We start from the raw sequence: 23,590 nt of genomic DNA, 5'->3' as shown, positions 1-23,590 counted from the left end.
AATCTGGGAGACCTTTACAGAATCCAAGGGGTCAGTGACCACTGGGAAACAGCTGCAGTATACTGTCAGTAAGAATGTGAAAGCTGGATGAATGGAGTAGATCTGTAACTGAATGTGAAAGCTGGATGAATGGAGTAGCACTGTAATTATTCAGGTTCTGTGTGCACAATTATGAAGATTATTTATTATACTCTCTGATTAAGCCCAAATATCTGCAAAGTTACAACAAGTTGGGCTTTATCAAATGATCACACTGCAATTCCACTAAAGTCAGATTATGGTAATATTTACCTTGAAGGAATACTCCAACTTTACAAGAAAAGGGAAGTGCACTGCTTGTAATATTCTTTTTTCATTCAGCGTGTGCTCTATCTGCTTCAGTTTAACAACCTACAAATACAAAACACATTCAGAATGTTTCTCAAAAAGACTGTCCATTCAACTTTAAGAGCTAGGTGGCTACATCTATTAAAATTTATCTGAGCCTAGGTACTAAATTTAGGTGGTTAATAAGGCTCCTAAATTTAGGACATAATTAGTAGGTGGGGGCAGGGAATGAATTGAGGCACTTAGCATTGACTTGTGGTGTTGGGCAAATAAGTTAGGGTCCTGTTTACTAAGCCGCACTATAGGCACACTAGTGTTTTTAGCACGCGCTGCTAGATTCAACCACAGGAATATATGGGTGTCTCTAGCATTAGCGCATGCTAAAAATGCTAGCACACCTTAGTAATCAGGGTCCTTAGGGTCTTACATTTAGGTGTTTATAAATTACCAAATATAGGCACCTTAACTTGGGATCTTAAATTCCAGTGCCAAGATCTCTTTTAAAATCATATTCTATGTGAACTGAGTATTTCTCGAAGGAGGGACGTTTTCAAAGTAGGTTACCTTTAGAAGAATACAAATTTAGTATCAATAAAAAGTAAAATAAAACAATTAAAAGTAAAATAATTATCCTATTATTGAGTACATGCTTTTCCTTTGAGTGCTAGAATGGATCTTTGGATATTTAGGGGGAAACTGTCAATCTGGGCTACTGCTAAAATGGATTATTTTACCACAAGTCATGTTATTTTAGCCCAAGGTATCAGTACAGGCTGACAGGTTGTTTATAAACATAATTTTAAAACAGTACTGTACTATTACAGTATTCTATTTTACCATTTCTACTATATGAAATGGATTTCTGCCCAGCAAATCCAAAATTGTAAGACATGGCATACAGGGTCACAGCAAAAGTTCACCCAACCCAGCAACCTGACTGAGGAAGAGTATGAAGACCCATTTGGAGTGCTTCACTTTCCATTATCATTGGCTAAATATGCACGAACCCATCATTCATAAGCTAATGAACTGATCAGATATGGTAAAATTATGTCTTACCTGATCATTTTCTTTCCTTTAGTGGCAGCAGATGAATCCAGGAACTGGAGGGTTATGTCCGTCAACCAGCAGCCTGCTGGTCGACGGACATAACCCACCAGTTCCTGGATTCATCTGCTGCATGTGATAAGGAAGTTAAATATCACAAGTGTTGCAGTTCATCAGTCAAACTTCAAGAGGGGTTATAATATAAGATTGTATGTTGTTACTATTTAATTTAGCAATTTTGGGCCTCTGCTGGTTGCTCTCTTGAATGTGGCTGGCCTCTAATGAGAAGTAACTCAAATTAAACAGGCATGGAACTCCAGTAGAGTCCAAAAACAGCTTGGATGGGAATTTAATTTTCTTGGTCATTCTGGGATATAGCAAAGTTACTTGTAGCAGGTGTTCTCTGAGGACAGCAGGCCAAGTACTCTCACAGCTGGGTGATTTCATCCAATGGATAACTATCTAGTAGTATACCACCAAGCATTCCCAGGTGCCTTCCCGCCCATCGTCCTCAGTCATTGTAAAAAAAAGCTAAAGAATTCAACTGCAAGGGTAGGTGGGATGCTGTGTGAGAATACTTGGCCTGCTGTCTTCGAAAAACACCTCCTACAGGCGAGCAACATTGTTTTCTCTGAGGACAAGCAGGCTATAGCATTCACACAACTGGGAATTCCAAATTACCAGGCTCACTGAAAACAACAATGCTAGGACAATAGGTACTCGAAATATCAAGGCTTGTTATTCAAGCAACCTGAAACAATTTGTTTACTAGTTGTGGAGGTGCAGCCTAGATCAAAAGAAAACTGGGCCTAAAGGGAGATGAAGTTGGATTCAAGACACTAAACAAATTCTGCAGGACTGCTTACCCGAACCGGCTGTCTCGTCAGGTATTCTACTCAAGGCAGTAATGGGATGTGAATGTGTGGACAGATGACCATGTTGCTGCTTTACATATCTCCTCTATGGAGGCTGACCTCATGTGTGCTACTGACGAAGCCATGGCTCTGACATTATAAGTCTTGACATGTCTCTCTAGTCAGTCCAGCCTGGGCATATGTACAGGAGATGCAATCTGCGAGTCAATTGGAAATTGTGTGTTTTGTTTCTTTTGACCCAACCTGTTTGGGTGAAAAGAAACAAAAAGCTGGGTGGATTGTCCATGGGCTATAGTCCGCTCCAGGTAGAAAGCTAAGGCTCACTTGCAATCCTGCAATCCAAGGTATGCCACGATGGGAATGTGATTTTGGTTAAAAATGTTGGTAGAAGGATTGACTTATTAATTTGGAACTCCAACACTACCTTAGGAAGAAACATAGGGTATGTACGGGTAGTGAAACTTGGTAGGTCTGCTACTAGGACACACTTTTTGTGCCCTAGTAGCTGACCTACATTGGGCACACTTTTTGAAGCAACTGGGGGACATCGAGAAAAAGATTGCAGCAAAATTAATCTCCTCAATTTTGAACCAGAAGAATGGGCAGTGTTCAAATTGAGGTCAGGGCTCCAGCCTAAAAAGGACCTAGCAACACATGAAAAATAATGGAACCTTTAAGGGCCAAAAAAACTAAAAGAAATTAAAAGGAAATTGAAGAAAAAGGTAGAAAAGAAACAATTATCCGAATGGACTGCAAAACCTGCAAGGGAAGGCACTATTAGAAAGTATGGTGAGGAGAACACTATAATGTGTACTCCCTGCTCTGCCGAAAAACAAAGACTGAATGGGTGAGAAGGCACTAGCTCATGTGCAGTGGGATGCTACTAGAAAGTTCTTGATCTCATTAGTCAGCATCTGCACTGGGCTCCATCGGATGACGTCACCCAGCTGTAAGAATATGACGACCTGCTTGCCCTTGGAGAAAGTATCATATCAAATTCACAGACAGGGAAAATTATTTTAACAGGACACCACTTCCATCAGCTCAGCTGTGTTGACATACTGCATTAAAATAAATTATATTGTGTCAATTCTGTAAATAATGAAAAGCAAAGAAAGAACTGAGGATGGTAAAAAGCATTTTTTCCCCTTTGAATAAAGTTTACTACAGGTGTCTTCAGTTCTAGATTGCTACCTTGTGCTTTTTCAGAAAAACTTAAATTGAAGACGTGTGAAAAGACTTAAATGAATTATTTTGACAACGTATGACATTATTCTTAATGTACAGACTGTATCACAGACTGTAATGTAGACATGGAAATCTTCTTAGCTGGATATGTTTTAAATGTATTAAAATATCCTTAGAACAGATTTTATCTGAACACAAAATAACTCTCAAGTTACTTACATGTAGCAGATGTTCGCCATGGACAACAGGATATAAATCCTCACAGATGGGTGACATCATTTGATGAAGGCCACATAGGAAAAAGACCTCTGAATGCTTTTGAAAAGCTGAACCATGCATGCGTGCAGCTCAGTGGCATAACCAGACATCAATTTCAGAAGTGGGTGGGCACAAAATTTTATTCCACCCTCTGAGATCCCCAGCTCACATTGCAAATACCTGAGCTGGCATGGATCCTCAAGCCTCACCAGCTGAAGAGGTCCATCCTCCAGGGGACAGAAATTCCTTTGCGCTCACAGTCAGCAGCACTTTCCATGGGGTCACCGTCACACTGGCCCCCTCCCCTACACATGTTCAGTTTTTTGCATGTGTGTGAAAATGGAGCATCCTTTGGTGCTTTTTTTTGGGGGGGGTGGGGGGTGGGGGGGGACCCAGCACAGTGGCAATCCATGGAAAGTGATGCTGATTGCAAGCATAGGGGAGTTTCTGTCCCCTGGAGGACTACTTTCATTGGCTAGGCTTGGGGATCTCCACCAGCCATAGCAATGATGCCATAATTTTTGGAAGGGACTGAGAAGAATGTGGTTAGGCCCAGGTCCCGCTCCCCCCATGCCTGTGCCACTAGTGCAACTGTTGTGTGGTTACTTAGTCTTTTTAAAAGCTTAGTTGGGAGACAACTCCTAGGAAAGGTGGGTTGATATATGAGGAGTTATATCCTGCTGTCCACAGACAACAGTTGCTACAGGTACAAAACTTGGTTTTCTCTGAAGACAAGTAGGATATCAGGTCTTCAAAGATGTGACTCCTTAGCTACAGGTCACTTCAGACAGACACAAGTTGCAAAGTGCACACTTCTTCCATTTGCAAACATATCTTATCTGTTCCGGCACGGAGTATGAAAAGATATGCTAAAGTGCCTCGCTAGGGTGATATTGGGGGAGGGCACTGAGGCATATGGCTTCTTGTCTAACTATAAGTCTCTGTGCCTATGCATACAGTCATACAGCTGCACATTGCTTGAGTGAAATACAGCTAACAAGGGGAAAATATATATTTAAGGCAGTGCCAACTGGGCAGACACCAAAAATGATTTTTGTGGCAATGAGCCCTTTTGAGTTTCACTCCCTTTTGTTTTTATTCTTTTTTTGGAAGACAGTCTAAAATTTAAATAGAAAAACAAACAAACTACTGTCACATTGGGAATCCTTTTCCCAGCAGTAAAGAGATGTGAATGCATGGAATGATATTTATGTCACAGACCTACAAATCTCTTCTATAGAGGACACCCTCAAGTGGGCTACCATAGGTAGCCATGGCTCGGATAACATCAGCTTTGATGAGATTCTTAAGAGTGAGGTGTGTTTGGGCTTAAAGAGACAAAGGGGCTCATTTTAAAAGCACTTACACTTACAAAGTTCCAATGGTTACTATGTAACTTTGTAAATCTAGGTGCTTTGAAAATACGCCCCAAAGTCTACTAGCCAACTAGAACGTATACTCATGGTGGTGGGAATCTCAGGCTTATTGGGGTCAAAAGAAACAAAAGGCTGGGCGGCCTGTCAAATCCCTCAATACTGAAAAACGTTTAACTGGCCAGGAAAAACACCTGGTCGGTTAAATGGTACATAGCTGGCTATCCAACAATATTCAGCAGGGGATAACCAGCTATCTCCCGCTAAATATCCCCGGTCAGCAGCGGCTAGCCAGTTATATCATGCAATATAATCAGCTAGCCAGGAATATTCAGCGCCAGCTAAGCGGCCAAATGTGGCCAAGTGAATAGCTGGTATATCTTTGGCCGGTCAGAACTTAACCAGCTTGGTTAGTTAAGGTCAACCAAGTCAAAAATAAACTGGAAATAGCCCAGAATTGAATATCCGGGCTCAATGTTGACTGCAGGAGGCAGCCTGGCTACCTCCCACATTCTGAGTATCAGCCCCTAAGTGTTTTAGCTCACTCCAAGTAGAAAGATATAGCTCTTCACCATTGTGGGTGTATGCCTAGGTAAAAATGTTGGAAGGATGACCGATTGGTTAGGGTGCAAATCGAATGCCACACTAGGAAGAGTGGATGAATGGGTAGTACCACCCTACTGTTGGATTGGTCGCTAAAATCTGGAGTTTACAAACTCTGCATGCTGAAGTAACTACCACCAAAGATAAGAACTTCCAGGTCAGGTACTTCAGGTCACAAGACTCTAGTGGCTCAAAGGGAGTTTCATCAACTGGGTTATAACATGTTGAGGTCCTAAGACACAACAAGCAGGACTTGATGGGAGGGTTCAATAAAAACAAGCTTCACAAAGTGAACAACTACAGGCTGTACAGAGATGGGCTTATCTTCTATATGGTGTTCATAAGTACCAAGTGCACTACGGTGAACCCTGAGTTACGTTTTCAAACCTGATTCAGAAGTTTAGAAGGTATTCAAGGTTTTCTGTGGGATACGATAAAAGATCTAGGGCCCTTCTATCCCACCAGACAGCAGGCCCACTTAAAACCATAAGGCCACCTAGACTCTGGAGTCTCTTCTAGAAGCCAGAAGGATCTGTAATATACTGTCAAGTGGATTCAAGGCAACCAAAGTTACCCTCTGAATATCCAGGCTGTAAGGACGAGGGACTCAATGAAGAAATGCAACATTGTGTGATCAACGCTGGAGAATGCCACCTGCCCCTCCCCCCCATGCTATTGTGTCTATGGACAAATTAGCTACACAAGTGGAAAATCCAAGAGCCGAGGTTTACCCTATTCCTGTTTATATTTGTATTACTTTTATACAGGGCTATCTGATATAGCAGTATTACGGGGGTAGTTTACAATTCACTTAAAAGGCCACATACAAACACTTACCCAAATGCACTGTCTCCATGAGGTATATTGTCCAGACAGCAGTGAGATGTAAAGATAAAAATGGAAGACCCATGCTACAACTCTAGTACCCCCTAGAGTTCTTTTGCTGAATTCTCAGCAACTGCTTGGAATTTCAATGTGAAATTTTATAGCTTTGTTTGTTACTGTCTACATTTATGTGCTCAGTGGAATGAGGTTATCTTTAAATATGGCAAATGTATAGACTTTTCAGCATGACCACCCAGCGATTTTCGTGCGTTCAAAACTATTTGCACTGTAAAGCTACCATTAATTGGCCCCCCCCCCCCCCCCAGGTTACCAGCATACTGTTAATGACATCACAGTGACAAACTTTTGTTGAAGGCCTATCAGAAGTTCCACTCAAACCTGCAAGCAATTGCAAACTCAAGAAAGCATTGCAGATGATCTGGGCCAGCCTGCCACAGGGACTGATCAACAAGGCTGTTAAGAACTTCATAAAGCAACTGAAGGCCTGTGTTAAAGCTGGAGGTGGATCCTTTGAGCATTCACAGTGACTGTGAAAGTCTGACACATTGTTAATTGTATTGTTAGAATGACGCTATTTTACTGGTTTTAGCTCAAACATTTTTAACGCACAAAACTCACCAAGTAGTAATGCTAAAATGTCAGTAACATCAACTTATCTTAAGATAATTATATGTTGTTTAATAGTAATAAGTATAATGACTAAATAAGTTCCGTAACATTTCTCATTGAAATTCAAAGCAGTTGTTGAGAAAACGGTAAAAATCTCTAGAAGGTTACTTTTTTTTTTTTTTTTTTGGCCTCACCCTGTATATATTTCTTCAAAGGAAGGTCAATGGAGATGGGCAAATGAAGTTGCCGTTGCCCTGACCTGTATCAGTTAGTTCTCAATCCTTTTAGGCCATTGCAGTGAGATATGAAGTCCGGTAGACAAATGATAAGAGGTTTTGTTTTTTTTTTGCCACTGCAGTTCTTACTCTGTTAGGATGAAAGAATATGAAGATTTGAGTAGACTGGCAATGTGGCAGTTTTCATACAATAAGCTAATACTCTTACTATCCAGTATGAGTAGGTCTGTTCACTTTTGTGACAATAAAGCCTAAGGAAGAAAATGGGAAGCACTATGGCCTGATTGATGCAAAACACTGGTACCACTTTTGGCAGAAACTTAGGAACTACCCTATTGGGGAAGAACTGGAGATTTGGAGAACATGTGACTAGTGTTTGTAGCTCATTTACTCTTTCTGCTGAGCGTACTACTACTAAGCAGAGAACTTTGGCTGCTGAGTGCTTCATCTCTCTTCTAAGAATGGCTTCTTGAGTAACTCAGAATCATATAAAGGTCCTATGGGAACTGCAATCTCTTAACTGGAGGTTTCATGAACTTGAACACTAAAAGTTCAAATACAGAATTTCACATTCAGATGCATTTTTACTGAGGTGGTATTAAGACTAGTTGATAAAAGATAGAATAAGTATTTGAAACAGGCTCCACTGGGAGCAAGTAAAAGGGTCAAGTTTTCTATGAACATATGACACGGAGAAACTTTTTCACAAAAATTTGCATGATTTTCTTGAACAGGTATGCAGGAATTCAGTTCTTAAATACTGTAAACAGACCAGATTTTTGGGACATCCCTAAATAAATATGCATGGACAGATTTGCATACAATGGTAGTAGTATCCATGCAGAATTCTTTCATGCATATTCATTACTGCAAAATATTGAAACTGGGTTCACAATCTACAAAGGTAATACTGAAAATCACAACATAACAAGTTACCTACAATATAATATAATACTTATACAAAATAAAAATTTTTATTGAAAACCACTTACACCCCATAAACAACAATATAAAATGACTATATGGTTGTTGGAAGCATAATCCCTTATGTGCAGCAAAAAACTGCATTGCAAACAGAGAGAACAAGAGTTAGGCTAATGGTCAGATTCAAGGCACCCAATGCACCAGTTGTGCAGGTCCATCACAGAAATTATACAATTACCCGATTATGCAATTAAATGCTATTTATTTGGTCAGTGTATGTGCAGGATATAGTGCTCAGTTTATGCATTTACTTTTTATGATCTAGCTCCCGTTCCTGAAGTTGCCTTGAGCGAAACATGTCGTCATGTTGAGCATGGAGCCTTGGGATTTATTGTGTGTGAACTGAGCTCTTGGACTGCTGGTTTGGCATTTTTCTTTTGGATTTTGTTAATTGAACAAGAACATCTGTCAAGCTTTCAGAGTCTTTGGAACAATGGACCTTTATGAAACTATGTGTCGCTGTTTTCAGGATTTCACAACAATGTCACTGGCATTTTAACTGTTTCCTTGTGATCAGTACAGCGATTGGTACACATTCTGGGCTTAGACTGACTGGCGATTTTTTGCAGTGCAGTTTTTTGCTGCATAAGGGAGTATGCCTCCATCAACCATATAGTCATTTTACACTGTTGTTTATGGGGTTTTAGTGGTTTTCAATAAACTGTTATTTTGCATAAGTATTGTCTTATGTTGTAAGTAATTTGTTATGTTATGCCTATTCATTAGGGATATCCTGAAAACCTAGCTTGTTTGTGGCATTCTAGACTTGAACTCCTGCATTCCTGTTCTGGTAGACTGCTTTGTGGAAGATACTAGGGCAATGCTTCTCAGCTGGAGAACTTTCTGGTGTGCTGCATGAGACTCTGCCCCTTCCCCAAAAGCATGCTCAGTAACAGGCTATTTTGAATGTGCTTTGTGCCACAAAGCAGCCTATTACAAAAGGCTCATCAGCCATTCCAGAGCTGCCTTTCTGTATGATGTGGAGTGGAGTGGCCTAGTGGTTAGGGTGGTGGACTTTGGTCCTGGGGAACTGAGGAACTGAGTTCAATTCCCGGCACAGGCAGCTCCTTGTGACTCTGGGCAAGTCACTTAACCCTCCATGGCCCGCCGCATTGAGCCTGCCATGAGTGGGAAAGCGCAGGGTACAAATGTAACAAAAATAAATAAAAATAAAATGTTCTCTTCTGATGTTAAGACTCCCTTGTTGCTGGCTTCTGAGGCCCAGGGCCGTGCCGCTGCGGTAAGCGAGGTAAGCGCCGCAGGGGGGCGCCCACCTCTGGAGGGCGCCGCCGCGGTGCTTACCCTCGCCCCGCCGAGGCCTTTAAATCTTTTGGTCGCCCCGGGTGTCACCAGAAAGGGGGGTGCCGCCGCTCCCGCTGCTCTTCATCCTGGCACCCCCCCCCCCCCCCGCACCAGCCCTTTAAATTTATTTGCCGACGCGATAGCGAGCGCAGCACCTCGTGTGAAAGTAAAGGAAGCGGATCCGATCATCTCATTGGGCCTTCCCTCACTGTCCCGCCCTCCTCTGACGCAACTTCCTATTTCCTCTAGGGCGGGACAGTGAAGGAAGGCCCAATGAGATGATCGGATTCGCTTCTTTTACTTCCACACGAGGTGCTGCGCTCGCTATCGCGTCGGCAATTTCTTTTTAAAGACGGGTGGCAGGGAGAAGACGAGGCAGGGTGAGGGTGGGGGACAGATGGGGTGACCGTGAAGGTGGGGGAGGACTCAGATAGCAGAAGGGACTGGGTAGGAGACAGATGGGGTGAGGGGGACTCGGATGGGCAGAAGGGACTGGGTGGGAGACAGATGGGGTGAGGGTGGGGGGCACTTGGATAGCAGAAGGGACTGGGTGGGAGCCAGATGGGGTGAGGGGGACTCGGATGGGCAGAAGGGACTGGGTGGGAGCCAGATGGGGTGAGGGGGACTCGGATGGGCAGAAGGGACTGGGTGGGAGACAGATGGGGTGAGGGTGGGGGGCACTTGGATAGCAGAAGGGACTGGGTGAGAGACAGATGGGGTGAGGGGGACTCGGATGGGCAGAAGGGACTGGGTGGGAGACAGATGGGGTGAGAGTGAGGGGCACTTGGATAGCAGAAGGGACTGGGTGGGAGCCAGATGGGGTGAGGGGGACTCGGATGGGCAGAAGGGACTGGGTGGGAGACAGATGGGGTGAGGGTGGGGGGCACTTGGATAGCAGAAGGGACTAGGTGGGAGACAGATGGGGTGAGGGGGACTCGGATGGGCAGAAGGGACTGGGTGGGAGACAGATGATGGGGTGAGGGTGGGGGCACTTGGATAGCAGAAGGGACTGGGTGGGAGACAGATGGGGTGAGGGGGACTCGGATGGGCAGAAGGGACTGGGTGGGAGACAGATGGGAGAAGGGGCATGGAGCTGGAACTGGGGTCTGAAAAGTGAGCAGGAGGGAGAATGGGGTCATGCCTGGGGCAGGGGTGGATGGGAGAATCAATGGATCTGGAACTAGGGGCAGCCGCAGGTGGGAACTGGGAGCAGAAAAGAGGGGGCAGTGAGAGAGGGGGGATAGATCCTGGATGGAATGGGGAGTGAGAGGGAGGGCAGACCCTGAATGGATGGGAGGGGGAAAGAGAGAGGGCAAATGGTGAATCGAAGGAGCAGAGAGAAAGGGCAGACAGTGGATAGAAGGGAGTGAAAGAGCAGACAGTGGATGGAAGGGGGCAGAGATAGAGGGCAAATGCTAGAGGGAAAGGAGAGAGAGAGGGCAGATGGTGGATGGAAGGGGGAGAGAGAGATGGCAGACTGGGGCAGATGGTGGATGGAAGGGGCAAAAATAGAGGGCAGATGTGGATGGAAGGGACATTAGAGAGGGCAGACACTGGAGAGCAGAGAGAGAGCGAAGACAGATGCTGGATGGAAGGAAGATGGTGAAAAGAAGATAAGGAAAGCAGAAACCAAAGACAACAAACTGTAAATATATATTTTTATTATTTTGCTTTAGGATATAGTATTTTAGCTGTGTTAATAAATGTTTATAAATAGAACATGTAAATAAGGTAATCTTTTTATTGGACTAATTTTAATACATTTTGACTTAACTTTCAGAGAACAAAACCCCCTTCCTCAGATCAGGATAGGATACTGTAACAGCACTATACTGTATTGACCTGAGGAAGGAGATTTTGGCCTCTGGAAGCTAAATGTATTAGTCCAATAAAATGGTATTATTTTATTTTCTGTATTTGTTTTATTTCTATTTGTTAATTTGTAAAGTGGTGATTGGTATTTGTTAGTTTTTTCAAATTTACATCTGCTGTCTTTATATTTTGCACAGTACTAGGGGACATTTTCTGTTTCTGTGGTGTTGCATTGTATGCAGAGTCTGGCATCGGGGGTTCAGTTTAATTTTTGTCTAAATAGAAAGTTTATGATTACTTATCCTATAGTGGATTAGGGTGTATCTGTGTTTGAAAAAGACATGGCTTTCAGTTGGCATTGACTGTGCAGGATCTACGATCTGTACTATTCTGTCTGGTTTCGTTTTACAATAGGTGAATTGATGTTCTAGTGCTCACTGTAGTATTTAAGATGCTTTCCTTTTCCTTGTGTGACTCGTAGAAACGACTGCTTATGGTATGGTAAAATTGCTCTATAGGTCGTGAGTGTTTTGTATTCTCGGTATGCCTAGTACTGGATTTTGGGGGGGCGGGGGGTGTTAAACAATGACCGGCCCCGGGTGTCAACTACCCTAGCTACGCCAGTGCTGCAGACGTCTCCCTTCCCTTGCACTCGTTGGTTCCCTCAGTGTCCCGCCTTCTTCTGACGTCAGAAGAAGGCGGACACTGAGGGAACCAAGAGCGCAAAGGGAAGGGAGACGTCGGCAGCGCTCCGCTTTCACTGACACTGCTGCGACCGGAAGTAACAGATTTAAAGGCCCCAGGGTGTGGAGGGAAGGGCAGAGAGGCATGGATGGGAGGGCAGGGCCCAGGGAGAGGACAAATTGCTGGAAGGGGAGGGGAGAGAGGATTGCTGGCTATGGATGGAGGAGGGAAGGGCAGAGAGGGACAAGGATGGACATGGGGGCCCAGGGAGAGGACAAATTGCTGGAAATGGAGGGGAGGGGATAGAGGAGGCAAGGATTGCTGGCTATGGATGGAGGAGGGAAGGGCAGAGAGGGACAAGGATGGACATGGGGGCCCAGGGAGAGGACAAATTGCTGGAAATGGAGGGGAGAGAGGAGGATTGCTGGCTATGGATGGAGGAGGGAAGGGCAGAGAGGGACAAGAATGGACATGGATGGGAGGGCAGGACCCAGGGAGAGAGGAGAAATTGCTGGAAATGGATATAGAGCAAGAAATGAAGCAGAAAGGAGAAAAGTAAAGAAATAAATGGAAAGGAAGCCCTGGAAATGGAGTTAAGAGGACATATAGCAGCAGAATCAGATACTGGACCAGCATGATTGAAAAAAGAAAGTCACCAGACAACAAAGGTAGAAAAAAATTATTTTATTTTCATTTTAGCGTTTGGAATATGTCCACTTTGAGAATTTACATCTGCTATCTTATTTTGCAATGTATAGCAATTTGTTTCTAAGAATATTGCTGACAATTTCTTTCAGTGTGGCAAGTGGTGAGCGATCATTTTCATGGGGGGGGGGCGTGATCATTTTCACGGAGGGGGGGGGGGGGCGCCAACTGATAGTCTGCAGGGGGGCGCCAGAGACCCTAGGCACGGCCCTGCTGAGGCCCCTGCAAAGGATCCTCCATTGTCTGTGCCCCTCCCCCCTCCAACTACCCCTATTGCTGCCAGAACCTGACTCCCCCTGCAGGTAAGAAAGCTGCCAGTAGGGGAGGAGGGTAAGCAGGGGTGATCCTTCACCCAAGTTAGCAGGCATAATATGGGAGGGAGAGAGATGGAAGAGGTAGCATAGAAATACCCACTAAAGGGGTCTGAAAGTAGCAGAAGAGGAACACCTCACCCTTCCTCCACGAAAAAAGTGGCAACAGAGGAGCACCTTTCCCTGCCTCTCTTCCCCCTCTCCCTTCAACTGAGGCAGAAGCAGATAACAGCCCCCCCCCCCCCCGGACTGAAAGAAGCTAAGCACACAGTGGAACGCGGACTGAAAGAAGCTAAGCACAGTGGAACGCGGACTGAAAGAAGCTAAGCACACAGTGGAGTGCCGACCGAGGCCCCACACTGCCATTTTCAATTTCTACAACAGACAGTGCCACGGAAAGGGGAAATCAGGGAGACATGCTGGACAAAAGAAGTTGGAAAGAAAGTCTGGAGGAGATTCTGGATACAGAGGGAAGTAGTAGTGGAGATCAGGGGAGATACTACTAGACAGGAGGAAAGGTGGAAAAGGGAGATGGGGGAAATGCTGTATATGACTGTGGAAGAGTAGGTTAGGAAGAGATGTGAGACACATTTGTTTATCTTATCTGTCTTCTACCTCTGCTTGCACCCTGTGTTAAGATGTTTCATTGTGTTTTGTGTCAACATTACAGAATACGATGCCATAATATGTACAGTTATTTGAATATATTTTCTGAATGACATTGTCTGTTGTCTATGTCCAGAATATTTCTGCAGTACACCACCTTGGGAAGGGAAGACAGAAGAGATGCCTGACGTGGATGGAAAGGAAGGGAAGGGAAGGGAAAGGAGGTTAGACAGGGTGGGGGAAGGAGACCGAAAAAAACAGCGCTGGGGTAGAACATCAATATTGAATAGCATGTGCTTTTTTGAACAAATGATAAGATTTCTTGACTGTATAAATACTGCATGGGTTATACTTTGTAGATCATATGATTGTATATGAATATGTTGATTGGCCTGTTCAAGAATGATGTCTTATTTTAACGAGCACCATTTTGAAGATTTAAGTGCAGATGCTTGTAAAGCAAAATTCAGTAAATTATATAACTTAAGTAATATATTAAAGAAGAGAATAAGCATGATGAAGTTAACCACAGGTTTGTTTTTCTGAGCAAAGAAGTGGGGTGGTGTGTTTTAAAGCAAGCTGCAAATACAACTTCAATGGAAACTATATCATAACTAAAGCCCCTAATGAAGCCATAGAGTGAAACGGATGACCTCTGTCTGGTTAGGATAAGTGTTTTTTCATCAGCTGAAGTAATTTTTTGTCTGGCACTATAGAATGGGTATTTATTAATAGCTTTGATAATAGCAGATTTGTATTTAAAACTCATATGAAAATAAGTTTTAGAAAAAAATAAGCAAAATACATTTTTTTTAATCTGGAGGTTTTTGAAGATTTGACACAGTTTTTGAGAGCATCTTAAGCTTCTGAGGTCTTTTCCTCCAGTAATAGAGTTAACCTTGTGAATACAATTTCCTTGACTCATTTTGGACTGTGTTGATGAAGCACTTTTGGGAGTTCAAATATCTCTGATCACTTCCAGGTGACAATATGCACATGGCAACATTGCGAATACCACTACCTGTGAAAATGGGCAGGGATATTGCACATGAAGACTGCATAACCAAATCTTCATAGTTTTTACAAAAAATCCACTTGCTCCAGTAGAGCAAATTTTTCAAACCCTGAAAATATAATACCCATGAAATTGGAACACAGTGCATCATTTAGTAAAACCACTATCAACCTATATTAGATAAGCATGTTCTTCCTACATAATATACAGACCAATTTACATATCACATTATGGAGATCACCTCTCGCCTCTGCTTATCATCATGCATTCCTGGAACTTCAAGGGCTGCATTTACATTATTAAGGACAAAAACAGCTCTCTTTTCACATGGGCAAAACATACTATTCAGACACTGGAACAAAGAATAGTGAAGTCAATTTTCAAACCCATTTACATGGAAAAATTGTCCTCATCTGCCTGGGTAAAAGTAAATATTTTTAGCGGGGTAAAAAGATATGTTCTTGGGATGTGTCTAGGTTGGAGAAAGTAAAATAATGTACATGTTTCATTCTGGCCTCGCTTAGCTACTCACAGTTTTACCTGCAGGCAATTTTAGCATGCACGTTTTGTGGTTGCTAGTTCTGAAAAGGAAACAATTACAAGTTAGCTCTAAGACATGCAAACTAACTGCCAGATTCTATTTGTGGTGCCCAGATTTGAGCGTGCTCCCAAGATTTGCATGCAACTTAACTGGCTAGTGAGCTCTTAATCTTCAATAATTGGGTGCTAACAACCAATTATTGACAATTGGCACTGATTAGGATTTGCACACATCTGGTTGTGGGCTATTGTATAATGCTGAGCATCTACATCTCATAGGGAGGGAGAGGACCATGGGCAGGGGCATCCCAAAAAGTTGCACACATTGTTATTGAATAACGGGATAGTGCACCCAACTTGGGTGCCAGCATTTACACCAGGTTTCATCAGGTCCAGGTTTGGCACTCAAAGTTAAGGCGCAGGAATTGGTGCTAAGTGCAATTCTATAAAAGGCATGCATCATTCATACAATCACACTTAGCGTCGATCTTTTCCAGTACCCATTTTTGAGTGCCATTTATACAATCCGGCCATATACACTGAAAAGAGTTTGAGCTATTTAAACCTGCCCCTAATAACATATAACGTTTTTTGACTATCAAGTACGATAAAGATATTAAAACGATTTGCACTGTATGACTTATCCACCATAGGAAAATTAAGAGAAATAAAAAAAATGCACTAACCTTTTGTTTGTCCAGTATTTTCATGGCATAATACTGTTCTGTACCTTTATGTTTTACTAGCATAACTCTTCCAAATGAGCCTGTTCCAAGGGTTTTTTGCCTTTCGAAGTCTTCTAGGCTTGCAGTATTCTGTGTGAGCATACACAACAAGTTATCCACCTGATGTTTACCTAGCTCAAACTTGATTGCACTCTGCACTACTATAAATCACGGGTACATTGAGAGCTTTGAGATATTACTATTATTTTACAGTGAACTTTACTTATTCCATCAAGACATTACAAATAAAATTTAAAACCGAGATAGCCAATGCTTCAGTCATTATCAAGTGGGACACCTCTGCTTAATTTCTGCCTCAGACCTTGGTTCATCTGTAGCATGATATGAGTTTAATTGTCAGAGTTATTGATTTTGCTGGAATCAGATACAAATGTATATATAAAATATACAGCTGCAAAGACCTTATCAGATAAACTGAACTTTCACCTTCCCCCTGGAGACTACTGATAACAAAAGCTAGCCGGGTGGATACTTACAGTCAATCAACATCTCCAAAGAACAAAAGTCTGCATATTGAGAGCAATCAAAAAGACTGGCTGAAACTCAGGGCCAGATGCACTAAACTTAAGGAGTCCTTAACGCAATAATAAAAACGTCCTTTTTGGCCGTGCTTCACTCAGCTCAGAGACCTGGAAGTAAGGGAGGGGCATCCAAGTAAGTACAGTTGTGGCCGAGTGGTTAGAGCACCGGTCTTGTAATCCAGAGGTGGCGGGTTCAAATCCCACTAATAGTTTAGTTAAAAAAATAAAAAAGCACTTGGATTTTTTCCCACTTTTTAAAGTTGTATGAAGTCTTTATTGAACATTTATCAAAACGGCATAACAAAATACAGCACTCCAGAACAAGTAATAGAATAGCTGATCAGCTCCAGGTCTCTCTCAGCCAATCCCAGCGCATTTAGCTGTTACCAGTATCAGCTAAACGCGCTGTGATTGGCTGAGAGAGACCTGGAGAGAGGGACGTCCAAGAAGTTTTGATTTGTGTCCTCTCACGTCCCGATCCTGGGGGCGCAAGCTGAAAACTGCTTAAGCGTCGCTTGCCTTTGTGCCAGGCTGAAAGAAAATAAAAAGCAGCTTTTCTGGGCTGGAAGGCTCCTCCGTATCGTCAGGTTAGTTTTTATTCTCTTGCCTCTGAACTGTACATTAGCTTGTAGCCTGTAAAAAGAACGTCTTTTTAGAGGGAGTTTTTTTTTTTATAGTGAAGGACGTCCATAAAGGACGTCCTTGGCATGTGCAGAGCAGCCAGCATAACGCTTGGCTGCTCTGTGCATGCTCGACTGGCTGATTGGCCGACTGTTTAATAGAGGCCGACGATGGAATAGAGAATGCAAGTAAGCTAAAACGAGCAGCTCATTTGCATTCTTATTCCTTGATGCATGCCCGTTCCTTACCAATTCGCTAAGGGAATCGGTAAGGGAAGGGCTCTAACGATTGATAAGTGCATCTAGCCCTCACAGACAATGACTCAGAGACTGAAAAGCCCATCTACCTATCTAATCTAACAAAAGAAAGCCTATCTACTCTCAAAGCCTTTTTTTAATCCTGTCAGATGCCTTCTGGATGTATATCACAGCAGATGTCCAAACAGAAACTCTTATGAGGTCATTAAAACATATGACCAGTTACCATGCTCTACCTCAAAACTAGATGGAACCAGCTTTGAGCTATCCCTGAGTTTTCATTGGATGGAGTACACCCCACCTGACTTCAGCCTATGGTCCAACATGAAATTATAAAAAGCCTGGAACATTTTTAGTTTGCTCTCTTCTCTCTGGCCCTGCTCTCTTGCCTCTCTGCTGCTTCCTGATCTGCACCTCCATGGACTTTGCTGGACTACTACTACTTAACATTTCTAGAGCGCTACAAGGGTTACGCAGCGCTGTACAGTTTAACAATGAAGGACAGTCCCTGCTCAAAGGAGCTTACAATCTAAAGGACGAAATGTCAAGTTAGGGCACACATCCAAGATAAGACTCTCCAGACTCTCCTCCAGGCTCCAGCAACAACTCTGTAACAAAAAGACTTCTTTTCCAGCAAGGATCTCCATCACTCCAACCAGCAGCCTCCATCAAAGTGAGTTCCCATTGATCCAGCCTAGTTTATAATTCAGACTTTCTAATCTAGTAGCACATTTTCGTTGTGAAAGATTCCTAAAAACTGCCTCTCTTTTAACATTATTACATTACCTGTATTGTAAATAAACATTTAAAAGTTAAATAAATGGTCTTTATGTTCTGAGCACATGTCCTTAAACCTTACAGTGCAGGTTAATGTAATTCAACAAATATATTAGTTCATTTTCCTTTTCTTACGAATTATTATTCTTATTATTTTTTTTACACATCTAGGGCTGCAACTTCCTCTTAAAAGGGAAGCTGAAGCCAAGTAATTTCTCTAAGAAACACCTTATAATCAGAAATAGCTTGAGACAGATGAACCATCCTCCTCATTTAGACAAAACTGCTGTAGTGCTTGCATTGAGCACTGGTGGTTAACATGTATAATAGCCCTGAGATGACAGTAAGATGAGAAAGAGCGATAAAATTATATGTAGTGACTCAAATCAAATCTACTATAATAAAACTCACCCTCAACATTCTGAAGACAACGTTCTGAAGTCACTCAGTCACTCAGTGAAGGGTTCATGGATTCATGGTGGTGAAGCCAGAACACTGACCATGTTTCTCTGCCCCGCCCTCGCATGATGGACCAATCAGAAAAAACACCCTCAACATTCTGAAACACAAAGGACCATCACAACACCGTTCCCAGGCAACACTAGGCAACGTAAGACGGACCAATCAGAGGAAACTACGTGACAATAAGGGAGGAGCATTCCCCAGCAGAATGGCTCATTATCTGTGCAGCACGGAGAGCACAGAACCACCGCTGGAACGAGAGAAGAATATTCCTGCTGTAGGTATGTACAAAATGTTAATAATAATGAACAGAAATATAATGAAAAACTGTTGAATTGTATGAAGTTTCTATGGTCAGTGGAATGCAGGCATTAAAGGCAAAAGAGATATGAGTCCACAGGCTTGTGAAAACAATAATGAAGTCATAGAACGAAGAGGGAGTTATAGAATTAACCTTGAGATGAGCAGCCTACTGTGAAGCGGAGACAGGAGGCTGTAAAGGGGAGAGAGAGAGAGTCTGTGCAAGGTACCAGAAAGAATGTGGATTGCAGCCATTTGTAAGATAAGAAATGTGAGAACGAGCTTCAAAGAGAGAGGGTTGATGACGTACACATTGGGTTCAGTGTGAAAGAAAGTGAATATAAACAGAGTAGCATATGTGTGATCTGAGCAAAAGCAATATTAAAGCTGAGCAAATATATCTCTGTATTCCTGCTAAGCACATATATCTTTTTGTATTCTTGATAAAAATAACTTTCGCTCCCATCTGAGTGTTCCTCGGATGCTTCTGCCCAACGGGGGGCAGTCGACAAAAATAAAACTTTTTTTATTATTCTTTTTATAACAGGTGTCAGTTTCTTTATTTACACACATATAGGGTGTAAATCTACAAAAAATAGACCAGGGGAGAGGAGGGGGGGAAATTTTTAAATGCCTAATGCCAGTACTGAAGAGTGCCAGAGGGCCTATAGCACAGACTATATTTGGGATCGCTTGACATGGAGTCAGAGGAGCCGGAAAACAACGTGCCCGTCACCATCTGGGACGTGGGCGAACAGGACAAGCTGCGGCCCAGCTGGAAGGATCACCCGCGACCCAGCCAGCAGCAAACAACGACCAAAGAAGGGGGAGGAGTACTCCTTCCCTGCCTAGGAATCGCTGGAGACTGGCTGCCAAACTAACAAAACAACCGCACACCACCTCCATCATTCGAAAGGCATCCACTCTTTCTTCAACAGAAATGCAAACTAATAATACAAAACAAACAAAGAATACATGGTTTCTCAGGCGGCTGCAGGTAACTCCCCACCCCCTTCCTCTTCCCCTTTTGCCGAAGCGGCCAAGGACGTGCCCAACCATCCCCAGCCTCAGGCAAGCTGTCTCCCACCTCGGGGATTCCCCGAGCACCCGGAAAAAGACGGCGCTGATTCCTGCAGCGCATAAATGTTCCAGCATTCCCCTGCAGCCGGCCTGAAATGGACCAAACATACCGGATCACCCCCCGACGGCCCGAGACCGTGCTCTTCTCCCTTCCGCCAACTTAAAACAACCATCCCCGTCCTCAGGCAAGCCGTCACCCACCTCCAGGATGCCCAGAACCCCAGCCCAATGGAAAAAGATGGCGCTGCTTCCAACAGCACATTTCTCTTCCAGCATTCTCCTACAGCAGCCCTGAAACGGCCAAAAAATACCGACAGACAAAGAACGTGCTCCTCAACCTTCCGCCCATCTAAAAACACTGCTGCCTCAGCACAACACAAAAAAAAAAACATGGAAAAAAAAACAACACTCAACAAAGGCTGACACCCCCTACAACCACATTTACATTTCAACAACAGAAAGACCCCCCTCCACAAACCTCCTTGACAGACAAAACCACACACACACAATACAACAGAAACAGACCCTCAAAGCCACACACCAATCCAACCCACTTTGCCAGCACAGCACAGCACATCCCCCAACCCCCAAACAAAAAACAAAACAAAACAAAAAAAGACACATCAACAACCTGCACACACACCGCACCCTCACACACACACACACACAAAATAACTCTGTGACACATACACACACACAAAAAAAACCACATGCTAGCGCCCGTTTCATTGGTTTCGGAAACGGGCCTTTTTTACTAGTACAGCAATAAAAAAGCCCACCTGAAAACTTGCTGCCAAGTTTGACTTTATATGAATTCAGTTAGTGATGCTTACATTCTTCATAAAATCAACTGTTGTGTTCCTCAGTTTTGTCCTTCCACTTATTTAAGAACATTTATAAACTGGAACTCATAATAAAAAAACATAAAAGCAACACAAACACAATCCAAGTCCAAGAACTCACATTAATCCCCTATTACGACCCTAAAACTCAATGAAGAAAGATACCTATAGAGACAGACTTGACATAACTAAAGGGATCCTATTACTCTGTGAAACTTTGGGGTGGTGGATGTTTGGCGTGTACTTCAGATGTTGGACACTATACTCATCTCTCTCGGGCATATCAGACACAGTCTAGGATTGATTATATGTTGGTGGATGGAATTGCATTTTTTAATATTACACACGTATCTATTGATCCCACCATGATTTTGGATCATGCAGCTATATGGGTTGAATTGGGGGGGGGGGGGGACACACCAAATTATGCATAAACAATGGATGTTTCCATTAGATTTATACCATGATGAAGTCTGTATGGATTATTTGTGGGGCAAATGGGCTGATTATAAATTATTCAATCAACAACATAGTCAGGACCCTGTCCTGTACTGGGAGACAGCCAAAGCAGTCTTGAGGGGTGTCATTTCCTACAGCAGTGCAAAGAAAAAAAACATAGGGATGGTGACATTTTAAGATTGGAGCAATAATTAGTACAGTGTCATCAGGCATATGATACATCCCCCACACTACAGCTTAAACAGAAATTGTTAGCTACAGAAGCTGCACTTAATGAACTGCTACATCAGCATGCCTAGAAATCGGCCTTATACTATCAGTACCAAACTTATAAATAAGGCAGTAAGAGTGGCCGGTTGCTGGCTCATGTGGTATGGCAGAAGAAGGGTTATCAAAGGTTTCTTAGAATACACCATCCCTCTGGGAGGGTGGTACATTCGGATAGAGAAATTACAAAACATTTTCAAAATTATGACGTCAGTGCTGGGCAAAATGGTAGAGACTATTATAAAGAACAAAATTACCGAGCATATTCAGAAGCATGTATTAATGAGACAAAGCCAACATTGATTTAGTGAAGGGAAATCCTACCAATCTATTATATTTCTTTGAAGGGGTGAACAAACATCTGGATAAAGGTGAGCCGGTCAATATCGTGTATCTGGATTTTCAAAAGGCATTTGACAAAGTACCTCAAGAAAGACGCCAGAGGAAATTGAACAGTCATGGCATAGGAGGCAGTATCCTATTGTGGATTAAAAACTGGTTAAAAGAGAGAAAACAGAGAGTAGGGTTAAATGGTCAATGGAGAATGATAGATAGTGGGGTTCACCAAGGGTCTGTGCTGGGACCGCTGCCTTTTAACACATTTATAAATGATCTAGAGATGGGAGTAACTAGTGAGGTAATTAAATTTGCTGGTGATACAAAGTTATTCAAAGTTGTTAAAATGCAAGAGGATTGTGAAAAATTACAAGAGGACCTTAAGAGGCTGGGAGACTGGGCATCTAAATGGCAGATGATGTTTAATGTGAGCAAGCGCAAAGTGAGAAGAGGAATCCGAATTACAGCTACATAATGCAAGGTTCCATGTTAGGAACAGGAAAGGGATCTAGGCGTCATCGTTGATGATACATTGAAACCCTCTGCTCAGTGTGTGGTGGCAGCTAAGAAATAAAATAGAATGTTGGGTATTATTAGGAAAGGAATGGAAAACACAAATGAGGACGTTATAATGCCTTTGTATCGCTCCATGGTGCAACTGCACCTTGAATATTGTGTTCAATTCTGGTCACCGCATCTCAAAAAAGATATATTAGAATGAGAAAAGGTACAAAAATGATAAAGGGAATGGGACGACTTCCCTATGAGGAAAGGCTAAAGCAGCTAGGTCTCTTCAGCTTGGAGAAAAGACAGCTATGGGGAGATATGATAGAGGTGTATAAAATAATGAGTGGAGTGGAACGGGTAGATGTGAATCGCTTGTTTACTCTTTCTAAAAATACTAGGACTAGGGGGCGCGCAATGAAGCTACAAAGTAGTAAATTTAAAATGAATTGTAGAAAATATTTCTTCACTCAATGTGTAATTAAACTCTGGAATTCATTGCCAGAGAATGAAGTAAAAGTGTTTAGATTAGCGGAGTTTAAAAAAAGGTTTGGGGAGCAAGTAACGTCACCATTGCAAGATGGCAGCTTAATTGCGGAGCTCCGCGGAAGGGTGTGAAAAAAGCGAGGTGAACTCCGGGAGAGTACTTGAGCTCTTATTAAAAAGAACAGGTCACTATTGAATATGGCAGCCAGGAAAAAGTTGGCGAAGTACAAGTTTGCGATGCAGCTGGCTGGAACAGCAAGCAGAGTTAGCCCAGCGCTATCCTCATGAGGAGCCAAAATGGCGCCGGAAGACACGGAGTCGGAAAATGACCCCGAGGAGCAGAGCGCAAGAGAGGAGGACATTGAGAAGAGTGAAATAGTCCGCTGGTTTAAGGAGCTCAAATCTGAAATGATAAATACCAGAAAAAGCATCCAGGCAGCAGTCACGGAGCTACGAGAAAAAGTGAAAGACATTGGTAACAGAGTGGCTGAGACGAAGGAGAGAATCGAGACAGTGGCAGGACAGCTGCGGGGGTTGAACAAGAATTTTAATCGGGAATGACAAATGAGAATGGATCTTGAACAACAGGTAGAAGATCTTGAGAATCGCTC

The 23,590-nt window shown here is 42.9% G+C and overlaps 1 protein-coding gene across 3 annotated transcripts in view; it reads right to left on the bottom strand.

The window, feature by feature from the left end:
* Window positions 1-23,590, bottom strand: part of PRKACB (protein kinase cAMP-activated catalytic subunit beta) — a 298,573-nt gene that overhangs the window by 81,698 nt on the left and 193,285 nt on the right. For all 3 annotated transcript variants that reach the window (XM_030205781.1, XM_030205780.1, XM_030205782.1), the window contains exons 3-4: window positions 16,008-16,136; window positions 292-390 (exon numbers count right to left, since the gene is read on the bottom strand). In XM_030205781.1, the coding sequence (XP_030061641.1) occupies window positions 292-390; window positions 16,008-16,136 (228 nt within the window). The remainder of the gene's footprint in view (window positions 1-291; window positions 391-16,007; window positions 16,137-23,590) is intronic.

The sequence above is a fragment of the Microcaecilia unicolor genome, chromosome 6 (genome assembly GCF_901765095.1).
Source record: "Microcaecilia unicolor chromosome 6, aMicUni1.1, whole genome shotgun sequence".
Taxonomy (NCBI): domain Eukaryota; kingdom Metazoa; phylum Chordata; class Amphibia; order Gymnophiona; family Siphonopidae; genus Microcaecilia; species Microcaecilia unicolor.
Note: the sequence above shows the minus strand (reverse complement) of the source record. Positions and strands in the feature narration are given on the sequence as shown.